General features: G+C 38.7%; 1 protein-coding gene across 8 annotated transcripts in view; it reads right to left on the bottom strand.

The window, feature by feature from the left end:
• Nucleotides 1-3,022: 3,022 nt before the first annotated feature.
• Nucleotides 3,023-17,310, bottom strand: part of LOC144595325 (protocadherin Fat 3-like) — a 588,884-nt gene continuing 574,596 nt past the window's right edge. For 5 of the 8 annotated variants that reach the window (XM_078402696.1, XM_078402698.1, XM_078402695.1 and 2 more), the window contains 3 exons: nt 10,057-10,116; nt 7,339-7,374; nt 3,023-6,242 (listed from right to left, as the gene is read on the bottom strand). In XM_078402696.1, coding sequence (XP_078258822.1) covers nt 5,632-6,242; nt 7,339-7,374; nt 10,057-10,116 — 707 coding nt within the window. In that variant the 3' untranslated portion in view covers nt 3,023-5,631. The remainder of the gene's footprint in view (nt 6,243-7,338; nt 7,375-10,056; nt 10,117-17,310) is intronic. The other 3 variants (XM_078402700.1, XM_078402701.1, XM_078402702.1) reach the window with 2 other exon arrangements.

Raw genomic sequence — 17,310 nt, 5'->3', positions numbered from 1 at the left:
ACCAGTTATGACAATAGACAATAGGTGCAGGAGGAGGCTATTCGGCCCTTCGTGCCAGCACCACCATTCAATGTGATCATGGCTGATCATTCTCAATCAGTACCCCGTTCCTGCCTTCTCCCCATACCCCCTGACTCCGCTATCCTTAAGAGCTCTATCTAGCTCTCTCTTGAAAGCATTCAGTGAATTGGCCTCCACTGCCTTCTGAGGCAGAGAATTCCACAGATTTACAACTCTCTGACTGAAAAAGTTTTTCCTCATCTCTGTTCTAAATGGCCTACCCCTTATTCTTAAACTGTGGCCCCTGGTTCTGGACTCCCCCAACATTGGGAACATATTTCCTGCCTCTAACGTGTCCAACCCCTTAATAATCCTATATGTTTCAATAAGATTCCCTCTCATCCTTCTAAATTCCAGTGTATACAAGCCTAGTCGCTCTAGTCTTTCAACATACGACAGTCCCACCATTCCGGGAATTAACCTAGTAAACCTACGCTGCACGCCCTCAATAGCAAGAATATCCTTTCTTAAATTTGGTGACCAAAATTGCACACAGTACTCCAGGTGCGGTCTCACTAGGGCCCTGTACAACTGCAGAAGGACCTCTTTGCTCCTATACTCAACTCCTCTTGTTATGAAGGCCAACATTCCATTGGCTTTCTTCACTGCCTGCTGTACCTGCATGCTTCCTTTCAGTGACTGATGCACTAGGACACCCAGATGTCGTTGTACGTCCCCTTTCCCTAATTTGACACCATTCAGATAATAATCTGCCTTCCTATTCTTACTACCAAAGTGGATAACTTCACATTTATCCACATTAAACTGCATCTGCCATGCATCCGCCCACTCACACAACCTGTCCAAGTCACCCTGCAACCTCATAGCATCTTCCTCACAGGTCACACTGCCACCCAGCTTTGTGTCATCTGCAAATTTGCTAATGTTACTTTTAATCCCTTCATCCAAGTTATTAACATATATTGTAAATAGCTGCGGTCCCAACACCGAGCCTTGCGGTACCCCACTAGTCACTGCCTGCCATTCTGAAAGGGACCCATTTATCCCCACTCTTTGCTTTCTGTCTGCCAACCAATTTTCTATCCATGTCAGTACCCTGCCCCCAATGCCATGTGCTCTAATTTTGCCCACTAATCTCCTCTGCGGGACCTTGTCGAAGGCTTTCTGAAAATCAAGGTACACTACATCCACTGGCTCTCCCCTGTCCATTTTCCTAGTTACATCCTCAAAAAATTCCAGAAGATTAGTCAAGCATGATTTCCCCTTCGTAAATCCATGCTGACTTGGAACGATCCTGTTACTGCTATCTAAATGCTCCGCAATTTCGTCTTTTATAATTGACTCCAGCACCTTCACCACCACTGATGTCTATAAGCACTTATGTGCTCAATATTGTTCAGATATTAGGATGCATCAGTATCTGATAAACTGGATGAACAACTGATTGCTTGAACTAATCAACAACACAGCGCTTTGATCTCAAGATTAAGGGAACTGCCTCAGGAATTCAGCTGATGGTCAGGCATTGTAGTAGAAGCTCTAGAGGGCAGTCTCCTAGGTCCAAGTATCGTCAGGCAATCACTAAGGATGATTGTCTGTTTGAAATAATTGGCAATCAATAGGAACCTCTTTTTACTCACCCTCTTTTTACATGAGGTTGAGTAAAATGCTGATAATCTGCCATCCAGCCATTCAGAAATCCCAATGGTTTGGCATTGAGTTTAACAGGTGCTGTTTGCCTGCTATTTTTCGTCAAAGGGTGTCAAAGTCTACAGGGGAGAAGGCAAGAGAATGGGGTTAAGAGGGAATTATGTTTGCAGCAATACAGCCGAGAATTTATTGGACAGCCATAGTCTTCTGCCATTTTTGATATTACATTAAGGAAATCATATTGGCAATGGATTGGCAGAGGTAGTTGTGGGAATGTCAGGAGGCAGCCAAAAAGGGATATCAATTGGGCACTTTTGATGTATGATGGTTTGCAAATGCTTCAGTATTGCTCATTCATGTGTCAATGTTTCCTATCTGCTGAAACCCAACGTTTGCAAAGAATGTAAAGGAAATTGAGGTTTTCATAGGGAGTGCCTTTAGAATGGTGAACTGACTGCAGCCACTGCTTGTCTGGCTGTTCAACTTACTCGAACCTTGAGGGTTTCCTGACTATAAATTCCATAGGAATACTTTGTCACCAGTTGGGCATATTTCAAAACTAAATAATGAGTTACAAAAAATAATTAAAAAAAAAAAAGAAAACTGGGGCATCCAAAATCACTAGAAGGCATTTAAAAACAATTAAACATGCAAATTATCTCAGGTCAATCAGAAACACAAATTACCTGTAACATGCCTCCTCGCTCCATGCAGCCATTCCTCTCTGTCGCAATGAAAGGAGTCCTGGCCCTGTGTTGTTTAATCCGGCTCAAATGATCGGCACAGTGTTGAGGAGTCACAATTACAGCTGTGATCCAGCTGCGAGTAGATTTGGAACTCGCACGTTAGTTTGCACTGAACTTGCTCAAAGGTATGGAAATAAATGACAGTAATTCTGTGCATAAATCTGTGCTCATGGGTCATCAAAATCTAGTCTTATCTGCAGTTCCTTCCTACTTTGGTTTAAACCAGCATCTGCAGTTCCTTCCGACACTTATCTATTTCTTCCTTGATGCAGAAACAGGTCTGCATCATGTTAGGAACTAATGAGGTAATGTTAAAAGAATGGAACGTATTTGGGGAATTCTTTGCACCTGAAGTTGCTTCTGCTGGATCATGCTCATCAATGTACTTAATTACATTCCTCATGCTTGACTTGTCTTTGGGATAGAATGAGTAGAAGAATTATTTTCATATTATGGCTCTGCTGATGCCTGGGCATTTTACCCCCTGATTCTCAGACCCACCATCTCTACAACTAATTGCAGACACAAAAACCTGCAAAGCTTAATTGGATGGAAAGCCCAATAACTCAATAACTAATTAAAAACATATTTTATTGTTACATGAACTTAAGAAATGTGGTGGCAGTTAAAAATCAATCTGTACAATGCACAACTACTGAATCGTAAAATACTACAGTTTTTAATGCTGCCAACAACACCAATTACACAGCTGATCATTGAAATAGATCCAATTTCTGATGGCATCTGGTTTCCCTTTAGTAACACTTAAGAAACAATTTTATTCTTTTGCACTAATTTGCCATGTTTTATCGAAGACTTGGCACAATCATTATAGTCATTCAAGACACAATCCTTCGCATGTTGCCTTTTTTGTGACCACAAAATACATGAAAAGCTCCATTTGCTGAATTCATTCCAAAGAATTAAGCAGCTGCCGGTTCTGATCTCACCATACTGAAAAGCTCCAACTATGATAAAAGTATCTGTGTTAATAAAATGAACAGAATGGATCTTGTTGATCAATTTACAACCTTTTTCTTTAAAAACAGTTCATCGATACCAATATGACTGCTTTGGAGTGACATTTCACTTTTATCAGCAAAAAATCAAGGCATCCCAGAACACATTAAATATCTACAAAAGCTTGCAAAATTTAAACAACTCAATCTATATCTATGTACACTTTATACAAACTTTTTAAGCACATAAACTTGCATCTTTACAAAGCCTGTTAACAGCAGGTAAAAAATAATACACAACAGGACGACAGTTTAATACGGTACTACAAAAAGCTTAGAAATCTTGAGGCATATCAAATTTTATAACTTTCTAAAATGCAGTGCCATAGACCCACAGCTGCTGTAAGATAATTTACATACAAATAAACAAATCAGAGTCCAGATAGAACTGTACTCTTGGAATTTCAGTGGCATTGTAGCTTTGTGAATACAGGAACAGACTCGAAAGGTGCATGAAAAAATATGGTTTTCTTCATATTTTGTCCCAGGTATGAATTGTGACCCAGTTGGTTAATGACGTACACTAATCTGCAGGAAATGTAATGAATTGAACCGAACTTACTTCAACCGTAATCAAAAGAGACAGCTGACTTTCTAATTATAAAAGTTACTTGAGATTTCAATCCATATACTGCATGTGCAAATATCCAGGAATGAATTGATAGGCGGAGCCTTTACTCTGTATTTCGGAGAATGTCTTAAATAAACTGGATAACACGGTTTTACTGATGGTAATACTTTACGTGGAATAATTTTCTGACACAACAGTCAAAAGATAAATTTTAATCAATTATTAAATAGTAAAAAAGCAGCTTTGCTACTGATTGATTAAAATAATCTTCTATTGAAATCCATTCCTTGCCACTGAGAGATTTGAGGAAGTGAATTTTCACCTTGACTTCTGTGGGTATCCGATTTTTACAAAGCCTATCTTAATTTGGAAAACCTCAAGGTCATCAGATCTGAACCAAATCTGTGTCGTTGAAAGTATTAATTTGTATGTTTTGGATTTTACTGGCGATCTCTAAATATTACACAACTACAGCCGTGAGGTTAGAGCCTAATAGTAGCCAGACTCACGAAAACTGAACTCTGAAAGTGACTCATTTAAATCTAGCGATTTTCTTCCACTTTTTCGCAGTAAAACAATGCACCTCAGGCTATACCTGCCTCATGGTCAAAAGACATGAGCTTTTCAAATGGGTCCTTAGAACAGATCACTAATAGCACATTTATTCCAACTTTACATTAGTCTGCAGTGCAATTTTACTTACTCATTTATTGTTGCAAAAACTCCCACTCCAGTGTTCATGACTGTTTTAAAATGTAAGCACATGACTGCACTTTCTTTGCGAATACAGGCAACAGACTGTTATTTCAAGTTAAGTTCTGTGTGCTTTGATATAGAAATAAGATGGTACAAAATGTTATGATAATTGGATTCTTTTGGACCTTGAAGAAGAGGAGAGTTGGATTTTGGCTGGGTATTTTAGGTAGAACATTCTTTTATTGGCAACTATTTTGCTTTAATACTTTGTTTTAACTTACTGCTATCAGTCACTTTAGGACCGTGAACAAATATACATTCCACGAATTAAAACAGTGCAAAATGCATTGTTAAACAAGTATTGCAGTTCTTTTGAAGGTCTGCCTACACAAATACTACCATATCAACAGCAAAACATGCTGTTGACGACCAAATGGTTTACTTCATCACTCTTTTAAGAAAGTGCCATTACTAATTACTTAATCTCCAGCATTTTGGAATTATCAATGTAAACTGCGATTGTATGATTAACATTTTATACCATCAGTTGATCGCTTTTCCTACATTATCCAATGCATTTCCACAGGGACAATACCTCAGAAGTACATCAATGTTAATGGTAATATTTTTCTGCACTTTTAGCTCCAATATGGACTCAGCTTAAAACCAAATCATAGGCTGTATTTATTTTACAATAAACACAATTATTTTGAGCTATTTTAGAAAAAGTAGTTGTGAACATAAAACAATGACATTAGTACCCCAGTTTGGAGAAGACAACTCATTCTACTCTTTGTGTTCATCATTTCTTGGGGATGCAAATATCCCATGAAATGGTCTTCACATTCCTGCCACTGCACCACTTGGTTGTCAGTGTGTCTTGAATGTTTCAATCTTGTTCCAAAATTAGAAGTAGCTCACATAGTCATCATACCTGTGTCTGGGATTCTACAAAAGAGATATGATTATTAAAATTGAGTTCATCGCCACTTTCATAGTCACTCATCACTATTTCAGAGTCATCAAAGCCACAGCTTGTTGACATGTCTGACGATGATGCATTTGTTGACGTGAGCATAGGAATTGCCATATTGTCATTAATCACTTTCTCCAAGTGTTTGTCTGAACCTGCACGAAATGCACAATAGTCTCTCCCACCTTGGGCACCAACTGTCTCGCCTTCCGCTGGCAAATGATGAGGTGGGAGGTACTGGCTGGGATGGAAGTGTGGTCTTCTGCAGCCATTGGAGCTCAACGTGTTGGTTGCTGATGTGGCACGGTGTGGCTGGATGATCTCGTACTGATCCTGGTAGTCCTCTGGGAGTGGAGGAGGAAGTTGGTCCTGACTCAGGAACTCCTCATCTTGCGGAGGTGGGAAGTCATTGTCTATGTCATACCCGCCGAGGTAGTAGTCTGTATCGAGTGCTGTAACATTCTCATGATGTATGGGCGCAACGTCAACTACTTCATAATGTGGGATCTCTTCAATATTAGGCAGTCGAGTGCTTGGCATCCAATCTGAGGTATCCCAGTGATATGCTATATTGAAACAATATAATGGCATTTATTAATGCATACAGCTCTGTAGGTAAGCTATCAGTGGAGTTAATCTTTTATGCTGCTATTTGTAGATGCATGAACATTGTGCATACAAGATCTTGATGGTTTCATTTGCAACTATAAAATACAGCTTGGTGGAATTTGATTGATTTCTTTGATTAATCCTATTGGATAACAATTAACAAAATATTGGATTTGAGCCCAAACACAATGTGCCTTCACATTGTGCACATCTTTACTCACAAATCTTTTAAAATTTGCTACAATAACATTTTTGAATATCTGATGATTAAAAAATGTTTTCATGTTGCATTTTATCCCCGACTTATCACAATGCAATTCTTTCTCCTGAAACGTTGTCAAATTATACAAGCATCATAGCTACTGTGCAAATTGTAAGAAAATTATATTTTCTAAAATAAAAGAATAAGTGGTCAAAATACAACTTATTGTCTGTTAAATGTTGAGCACATCAGATTGTTCCTTTTTCTTAGTTCTGAGCAGGAATTATATGTTTTAACATATAAAAGGCATTCACAACACAGTGATAAAGAATAAAGAATATTGTCAAGTTCATGCAAAGGCCAACCAAAATCAACATGCATGTTGAAAGCCAGTCACTTTTTACTGTAAAAGCTGGATATTGATAAAATAGGGCTGAACAAACACACTGTTGAATCATGCATTTCAATTAATCAATTCAGTTACACATTTCTAATGACAGTAGTAATAACTGATGCTTAAATCCAGTCATTATTCAAGCAGTTACTTAAGGTTAGTATTAAGGTCACCGCTTTTGCCTTTAAGCAGCTGTACACTGATTTCAGTGAATTACTAAGGTTGAAATCCATTATTCCAACATAATGAGTTCAGCCTGACAGTCACAAGAAAAGGTATTCAAATGACAATGTAAGCCCTTGCAGATTATTTTGTATTCTGCTTTGTGAGATATGATGGCAAACCTCACAGCTTATGTTGCGTGCATGCACACATGTACAAAAACAAAGCAAGTGGTTATTTAACAAAAATAAAACTGGGGTGCATTAACAACCAGATGCAAGTGCCTGGGAGTCACCTCTGTTGTAGTTCTGCCCCTCCTCCATAAGGGACACTGTCAGGTGGAAAGTGAAAAACAAGTGAGTCTTAAAAAACAAAATTCAACGTATCATTATAATAAAGCATGTACAGTGCAATTGGTTTAAAAGAGAGCAGAGTAAACCATTATTCATACATTTAGCCAGAAAGCAAGGAGAATGGCATTCCTATTTGTTTTGCTACCTCTATGTAAGAATTATTTTAAAGAAAGCTAAATAGATCTATTACAGAGTAGATGAGTTTGCCACTTTCATTCTGAGCCTACTGCAGTGTGAATAATTCAACTTGCACTTTGTATTAAGCGAAGTGTTTACTGACACCCATCAACGGATCGAAAAAAATCTCACCAGATGAAATCATAATGAATTATACAGGGTCAGAACCCAATATTCCATTTTATAGGGTTCAGACCAACTGAATGTAATGTGGCATGAAAAGATCTGTAATACCGTGGTTATGGGAATTCGGAGCAAATAATTCATTACCGACTTTGCAATGTAGATTCTACCTTATTTTATTTTTCACTTTAAAACACCTTTCCTTAGTTAATGTTCCATTTCCTTCAAGGATGAATGAGAAATTGTGATTTATTTCTTTTAATCAGATTTAATATATTGCTGAATCTGTGGGTGTTACCGGCAGCTCATTTCAATGATGTACAATTTCATATTTCAATGTTCCCCAAAATGTAAAACAAACATATTTTCATATGAAAAACACTGAAGTGAAACAAGAATGACCCTGATCTGTTCACTCCAAGTGTCAGGTCATTTTGGAAGCACCAAATATTTCCCCGATAACAATCACTACAAGCAAAAAGTTTTTAAATTGTCAGTGCAATTAAATGGTCTGAAATTAATGTTGACAATTTTAAGGCAATATTTCTGATCAATAAGATTGAATTAGCTAAGAATTACAACATTACATTTTATTTAATATTGAATGCTACGAGAGCCGTGAATTAAAATTAAAAAGCCAAAGTGGCATTTTTTATAAAGCTCTTGCAAAAGAGTGTGTACAGGCAAAATAGGGTGAATGGCTTACTTTTCTGCCATTTGATTCTATAAGACGTAAAAATCTTTGAGATTTAAGGATATAAACATAACATTTGCTCTTTTATTAATGCCTCCCAACATAACATAAAAATAGGAAAATGGTTTTATTATATTTAAAATATGACACTGAATTGTGGGAGTAGTTCAGCGGGTCAGGCAGCATCTCTGGAGAACACTGATAGGCAAGGTTTTGGGTCGGATCCCATCTTCAGCCTCTTGGTTTTATTATATGTTGTCAGGTGTTAATAAATAGTGGGCCACATTTAAAAAAAAATGCTGTTCAAAAAGATAATTTCAAATAACATCTTAAAGGACAAGCGGAAGTGGAGAGGCAGAAAGGTTCAGAGGTTTAGGGTTGAAATTAAAAATCTTGGGCCCTAACATTGCAGCCAAAAATGAAGTGAAGTAAATTGTCTGAGCATTGGACCGGAATTGGAGGAATTCAGAGCAAAGGTAGATTTTGTAGGGCTGGAGGAAGTTTCAGAGAGGATGTTGCAAAACGTTAATTTCCGCCCCCTCCCCTGACATCAGTCTGAAGAAGGGTCTCGACCCGAGATGCTTCCTTCTCTCCCGAGATGCTGCCTGACCCGCTGAGTTACTCCAGCATTTTGTGTCTACCTTCGGAAGTTTCAGAGATATGGAGGCCCAAGTCCATTCAGGGGACATGGAAATAGGAACTGGAATTGTAATATCAATCCATGGCCAGACTGAAAGAAACTGGTGATGGTCAAAGGAATCTAGCAGCAATATATTAGTTGAGCTCAAGCTAGGAGGTAAAAGAAAAACTTAGAGAGAGAACCTAAATAATCAAATATAGAAAGAAAGGCTGGTACTTATGTAATGGCGGGGGGGGGGGGGGGGGGAATGGATTAGGGAGGCTTAGTATAAACATGAGTGCTTGATAGATTGTGCAAACCCCCTGAACCTTGGGGAATGATATAGTATCTCTCTATGATGCTCTATGGCTTCCCTAATGACCTCCACTCATCCCAAGGTTATTTACACCCCACAAAGTACTTTTTGAAGGGCGGGTGTAACGAGTAGACCTCAAAAAACAATTTGCACACAGTGAGATGATAACTAGATACAGGACTCTATCTCTATGGCCCTGATTGGGTTCTCGTTGTTGGCTGAGGCATCTCCATTGCTATCAAAACTAAGAAACAGAATTATTAAGCTGTTCCATGATCGGAGAGGAGTAATATCACAGAATGAAGGGAATGTCAGGGATTCTGGCTAATTCATGAACATAGCCTTTTATGGGATGATTCTTGGCTCTGGATTTGACAGGAGGTCGTGCTTGTAAACAAATAGTTTGATCTCAGATAGAGAACAAGAAGAGGGATGGAGTTGCAGGTTAGAGAATGGATGTTATCGTTGGGATCAAGAACAGTGGCAAACTTTGCAGCTCATGGCAATGCCGTGACTAAACCATGAATATTGTTCTTTGTTCTTCAGAATCACAAAAATGAGAATAACTCAGTTAAATATATTGATGCCAGTATTTTAACTAAAGTTAGGGTTCCCTTTAATATTAAAGCATTGTTTAAACAAAGTATCAAAAAGGATTATTTTTAATATGAGGTACACTGCTTGTCAGTATTATTTTCTCACAAGAAAAGAGATGAGAGCAAATTAAATACCTTCATTGTCAACTGTGTCAACTGCATCATTAACGAGGCGTATAACAGTCACTATTGAAGCTTTCAGGATGGGGTAAGAAAAGGGCAAGGTTAACAAATGTTCAGTAGATACCAGGACAATGTTACTAAGCAGTCTTAGATTGATTTCTCAATTGATGTGAAGCACAGAATATCCAAAAGGCAAATATAATAACACACATGAACATTTGAATGAACACTATGTAGTTTGACCACTTTCGTTAGAAAAAGTCAATTAAGGTCACAGTAAAATGGAGACAATAGCAACAAAAATCTTTTTTTCCTTCGCTACTTTTGCATGCACTCTGCGCTGTGATTTTATCTAATACACAACTTCAAGTCATGTACGCCAACTGCACGTTCACATGTTGCACTTCAGACAAACATTAGCACAGTTGGCCACGTGTATGATAACTTCCACACATGGTCACAATAGCATCAAATGGCAAACAGTTGAGGGCGATCACAGAACGTGTTTGCAACAATTATTTTTCTGATGATTAAAGATGACATACATGTTGTAATGAAGAAGCAGTTTTAGTCCTCCTTCGAGCTGCCAATTGCCGCTACAATAAACTCTGTTAATCTGGCATGCTTGGGACTTTGGAGATGCCAGACTTTTCAGAGTATCAGATGTTTCTTTATTTGTACACCCACACACTTCCAATTCACTTATTTAATGAATGTTACACAGAAACATTTCAGTGAACAAGTTAAGTCTTAAGACAGGGAGGTTTACAGAACAAGGCGAGTTTAAAATGAACGCTGGAACAGGAGCCCAGGAGAAAGGTTGGGGAGTGCCACAACTAACGACTTGGTGAATAATTGGGAAGTGCAGGAACCAAGACCTCAGCAAATGGAAGAGAGCATGGGGTCTGGAGCTCTGGTCTACAGAAGGGGGTGATGGAAACAGGGCCCCTGCAAGTAGGAAGGGAGCATGGATAATCCAGACCTGACGAGTGGAGGAGAGCTCAGGAGGCAGGGTCCAGCTTAGTGGAAGGTGCAGGCATCATCTGGCCATGCAGATCTTGACCTTTGGGATTTCCAAATGGTCAGGTTATGTATTATTGGAGTTTTACAATATCTAGAGAAAAAAAAATACTTGTGGCAAAGCAAAAGTACTGAGATTATCATTGTCTATCTGCCTAAATATGGTGGTTTGATGCCATCTTCAATTTGACAGTAAACCAATAAATGCAAAAATGGGCAGAGTGCCCTTTTCCACTTCTTACTGAAACTCGGTCTGAAAATTGTCCGCATAAAATTATCCATTCACTGAACCGCATACTAACTGTGTAATCAAAAGATTGAAATATGATATTATTACATAGTTAATCATATTGAATTTGTGCTTGAAATTTTTCATTTTTTACGCTTTGATCTTGTTATTATGAAAATTATGATCCTAAGATGCTTGCAACATGGTGGATGGGTGAACAGCATTAACGGCAATAACACATTTGTCCCCATGCTCATGTTCTTATGACAACAATGTTGGAGGTTTGAGGAAATGGAGCAAAAGCCCCATTCATTGCTAATAATGAGATTTTATATTACCTGACCATTAAACGTACTGCATATTCATGCCTGCTTCAATTGTACATTTCTGCCTTTATAATTTGCATAAACCAAGTCTTGAATGAACAAAAAAAATGAGGGGCAGGAGCTGAACATTCAGACCCTCAAACCTGCTCCAGCATTCAATAAAATGATAGCAATCTGATTGGAAGCTCAATGCCGTATATTCTCTTACCATGATAACTTTTTACCCTCTTAATTTTCAAAGACCTATCTATATTTGCCTTAAAAATATTTTAAAATTTTGCTTCCACCACCCTTTGAGGCAAGAGAGGCCCAAAGATTCATGCCTTACCTCTGTGTTAAATGGGTGACTGCTCATATTTAAACCGTGAACTCTGGTTCTAGATTTTCCATCTTCACCACATCTATCCTGTCATGAACCCTCAGGATCTTATATTTTTAATCAAGTCTTTTCTCAGTCTTTTCAGCTCCAATGGATGAAAGCCAAGCCTTTCCAATCTTTCCTCACAAAACACCTTGGCCACTCCAGATATCAGTCTTATAAACTTCCTCTGAATTGTTTACAACATATTGACACCCTTCCTTAAATAAGAAAATCAGTTCTGTCCACAGAAATCCAGATGTGGTCTCACTAACCCGAAGTGTGGGACACTAATGTCCCAAAGAATAGAAGTGTAACATTTCTCTCTCAAGTACAGTGGCAGGGTGCAAAATAGGATTTTCTTTAGGAAAGTGCGTAGTGTGATGGAAAGGAAACAACAAGCAGATAAGACTTACTTCAATTTGTCAATGTTTGTTCAGATTACTGGACAATGAAGATATTCCATCAGAAACTTAAATCAGAATTATGCATGGAAACTCATAAATCTCATCCATTCCATTCCAGTGACTAATGGTGTATTTTCAAGTAAAAAAGATTTATCTTCCCCAAAAGGTGTCACAGTGACGCATTCCACTGCAGCAGCATCCATATTAATACAAATTCAAAAGTCGCAAGCAATCAAAGATCCAATGGACAATGTTGTGTGCCTTTGTGCAAGTGAGTGTGTGTATGTAGATGAGAATTTGTGTAAAGGTATACATATATGTACACACACATATGTGTATATGCACGAGTGCATTTATTGCCCATGCATCAGAGTCTGGTCTCCAATAATCCTGGTGCTCCTTGTCATTGGTCTAAGAACTTACTCAGTCAAGCCTATGTTGCCATTGGTGTGTCACAGCCATTCTGTATTGAAAGAATTCAGCCAGCTGCACCTTGCACTCCTTAAAAAGGATAGAATGGAAGCACCATTAACCTTGCGGTAGGGCCAAAAAAGACGACAACGAAAGTGTGAATGGGAGCAGGAAGTTCCAAAAACATTGCCAATGCTCCATTGCTGCGGTCTACTCTCATATGTCCAGTCTGACCACTGTTGGCTTACCATGACCCCAGTGTAGGGAAGTGCAAAAGAATCAAAGGTTATCAGCCGTTGACAGTCTGGTGATAAGGAATAAGTTGCAGGGATACAAAGAACTAAGAGATGCAATGAGATTGATGAGATTGCTATATTGGGTGCTCCAATTGACCCTTTGCATAGAGTGGCCACCTTTTGTATTGAACTAAGTACTACTATCCTGATCCATTAAATCAGATTGTGCTGTGCCCTGTTGCACCCTGCAATGTCTCCCAACTCCCCATACAGGTGGGCCCTGGAGCCATATTAACATTTCGTGGCAGAATGGCTCTGAGCAACATCAAAGCTTCGTCACAGCAGTCCTTGCACGATTGACTTTAGATCGCACTACGGCAGATGGGGAATTTAAAACTGCTTCATTAAATAATTCAAATAAAAACCTAATATCCGCAAAGGCGACCATGAAGTACATTGGATTGTTTTAGAGACTGTTCTCCATATCTAGTCTAGCCAATGTGCAGGTGTAGACCCAGAGCAATGTGACTGACTTTTAACAGCCCTTTGAGTCAGAAAGCTAGTCACTGTTATAGCAAACTCCTACGTCAAATCAAGCAAAAGTTATTAAATGCCACAGACCAAGTAGATGTCTTAAAAAGACAGATTCCTTAGGTAAGGAGGAAATTCCAACCTGCTTAAGACCTCAGTTAGAACAGTTCCAATCACATTATTCAAAACACAAATTATACATAAACGGAACGTAAATTCACTGGCTGAGATTAGAATTATAAGGCAGATTTTATGGATCTAATATGACTTTACCAGTTTTCAACAGTAATTTATTAAGCATAAAGCATTTTGGATTGCAGTGAGTGAGGTTGTGAAAGATATGTATAAATACAATAATAAATAAAATGTAAAGAAAGAACTCAAATAATTTGCACCCTTTTTTATATGTAAATAACATGCATCATTTGGGCACATTCTGCAGATTTTGAAGTCCTGCCCATGAGAAATTGGACCAGCACTTAAGAACATAGAACAGACCAGCACAGGAACAGGCCCTTCGGCCCACAATGTCTGTGCCAAACATGACACTGTTAAACTAATCACATCTGCCTGCACATGATCCATATAAAGCCATTCTCTGCATATCCACGTGCCTATCTAAAAGACTCTTAATGCCACTGTCACATCTACCTTCACCTGATCTGGCACTGTGTTCCAGGCACCCACCTCTCCCTGTGTAAAAACATTGCCTCTTACATCTCTTTTAAACTGCAGCATGACTTCCTGACTCTTGTATTCAATGTTCTGATGAAGGCAAGCATACTGTACACCTTCTTTACCACTCCATCTATTTGTTGCGTCTTTCAGGGAGCTAGGAACTTGGTCACCAAGATTCCTATGTTAATGGTCTTGCCATTAACTGTATACTTTCCCCTTACATTAGCCCTCCCAAAGTGTAAACCTCAGCTGCTCAGATGAAACTCCAAATGCCATTTCTCTGTCCATTTCTTTAGCCCCATCTAAGCTCATCCCACTTGCCAGTGATTGTGCCATATCCCTCTAAACCTTTCCTATTCTTGTACCTGTCCAAATGTCTTTTAAATGCTATTATGGTGTCTGCCTCAAATACCTCCCATGGCAGCTTGCTCCATATACCCACCACCCTCTGAATCAAAAAGTTGCTCAGATTTGTACTGAATCTTGTCCCTCACACCTTAAACAAATTTCCTCTTGTTTTTGATTCCCCTACCCTGGGTAAGAAAAAAAATTGTGCATTCACCCTATCTATTCCTCTCATGATTTTATAGACATCTATAAAACTACCTCTCAGCCTCCTGCTCCATGGAATAAAGTCTTAGTCTAGCCAACCTCTCCATATAGCTCAGGCCCTGAAATTCTGGCAACATCCTTGGAAATAAGTATGAGGATCTCATTATTTCTTTAATGACTTTGGATAGCACAATCTCATAACATTTAACAAGTATCACCTCCCCCATTTCTAGCTTTTCCACTCCAAGAAAACAAACCCAGCCTGTTCAGTTTCTCCTCAGAGCCGAGAAGCTCCATTGCAGACCACATACATCCCTGATGCGTCTCCTGTGTAGTCTCTTCCAGTTCAACTACATAGGGTCCTATTGTGCGGAGAACAGAACTGTGCATCGTACTCTAGCTTTGTCTTATCAATATTTTATGTACATAAACCCATTGTGTGCCTGATTAAATATCACTGATTGTACGCCTTGTTGTCACCTTCCTGTCAGCTCACAATGAACCATTCTACATTTCCTTATCACCATCTGCTTTGATCTGTCCTTTTCACACCTTACCCTCTCATATCTCTGGACTCCCTCTCCCCTGACTCTCAGTCTGAAGAAGGGTCTCAACCCTAAATGTCTGTCCAGAGATGCTGCCTGCACTGCTGTGTTACTCCAGCATTTGATGTCTATTTTCGGCGTAATCCAGCATCTGCAGTTCTTTCCTACACAGCACTTCCGCTCTTGTCTTCTATATCCCAGTTAATGAAGGCAGGTTTCCTGTGTGTTTTCTCAATCATCATGCCTAATTGTGCTGGTGGACAGGTCTTTGGATACACTCTGTTCCCACTATCTTACAATACCTCAAGTCCTACCATTAATTATATCCTATATCTTCTAGCCTTGTTACTTTACTCAAACTGCATTAATTCACATTTTTCTGGATTCAATTCCATTTGCCAATTCACCGCATAGGTTACTGTCTCTTCAATAACATTTTGTAGCTGAAGATTGCCCTTCTCTATGTCAAGAACTTCACCAATCTTTGTGTCACTCACAAACTTTCTAATCATATCTCCGACATTCACAACAGATTGTTAGTGTGCACAACAGAGCAATGGTCCCAGCACCAATCATGGGTTTCCACTCAACAAGCCTGTTTTGCAAACAAATTGCCAAACTACCCTATTTACTGCAGGCTTTTACATTTTGTACCAGTTTGTGGAATTTTATCAAAGGCTTTTGTGAAGTTCATGTGAACTACATTAATTTGGGCGGCACGGACTTGGAGGGCCGAAAAGGCCTGTTTCCGGCTGTATGTATATGATATGATATGATGATACACTGCAAGAGAATGTATGTGAAGGACATGGTCAGGTTGAATATCTCTCAGGGGTAATTTGAGATATTAAGGCAAAGGTTTCCCAATTTCAAAGGTTTATGGGTGACCTGATGTGCCATTATAGCCAATTTGTAGCATATATTTAATGAACCAAATGAAATCCAATTTCAAGGTGGTTATTTTCCCTTTTGTTGATCTGTTTGTCATTGCCCTATACATTGTGACTCTTTGCACACTTGCGTATTGTATGCAACACAAAGAATTTCACTGTACCTTGGTTCATGTGACAATAAAGTATCATTCCCTCATACATTCAAGTGTGGATATGGATGTGTATTAGCATTATTGCCAGTTCTCTCTCTTTCTACATTCTCTTGAGCTACTTTCCAATGCTGCTTTACACAAAATCACAATGTCAGTCTATATTAAGTTGGTAATAATTCAGAACAAATCAAAATTGAAAGAAACATTAGTTAGGATGAAAGATTTATGTTGTAGGTTTCATCAGCAATTCACTACAAGATTGATGTGTCTCATTATTTTGTTGCTTATTGAAGTCATATCCTAGGAAATAGAGGAATAACTCTAAACAAGACTTCAGGCTCTTGAATATGAGCAAATAAGACAACAGAAATATCTACCAAAACTGCGCAGTGAATTTTATATTAGTAACTAGTGGCCTCGTTAAATTATGTGACTGACTCTACAGCATTTATTTCTTCATCTTCTACTCAAGTCCAATTCTTCAGGAACTTTCAACTTCTGAATCTAATTGTCCTGCTTTTTATAAATGGAAGAAAAAACAAACATAAAACATCCTGTAAAACATCTAAACTTACTACAATATTGGTTAAAATACCCTATTCATTATACATTTCCCCCCCCCCCCCGACTTATCCAATGGTTACATCTTGAGGACATTTGTGTAAGTCAGTTAATTCGCAAGTTGGAAAAGGAAGTGATACTGTGCATGTGTAAGTTTGTTATTTGGCCCTGGGGGGGAACCTCCAGAACGAACTTACAAAGGTAGTTAAGGCAGATACTATTGCAACATTTCAGAAACATTTAAAACAGTTACATGGATCGGAGAGGTTTAGTGGGATATGGGCTAAAGCCAGGTAAGTGGGACTAGTGCAGATGGGACATGTTGGGCCAAAGTGCTTGTTTCCACACGGTATGACTCTATGACTGT

This window comes from Rhinoraja longicauda, chromosome 7 (assembly GCF_053455715.1).
Source record: "Rhinoraja longicauda isolate Sanriku21f chromosome 7, sRhiLon1.1, whole genome shotgun sequence".
NCBI classification, from domain to species: Eukaryota; Metazoa; Chordata; class Chondrichthyes; order Rajiformes; family Arhynchobatidae; genus Rhinoraja; species Rhinoraja longicauda.
This window is presented reverse-complemented; position numbering and strand designations above follow the sequence as displayed.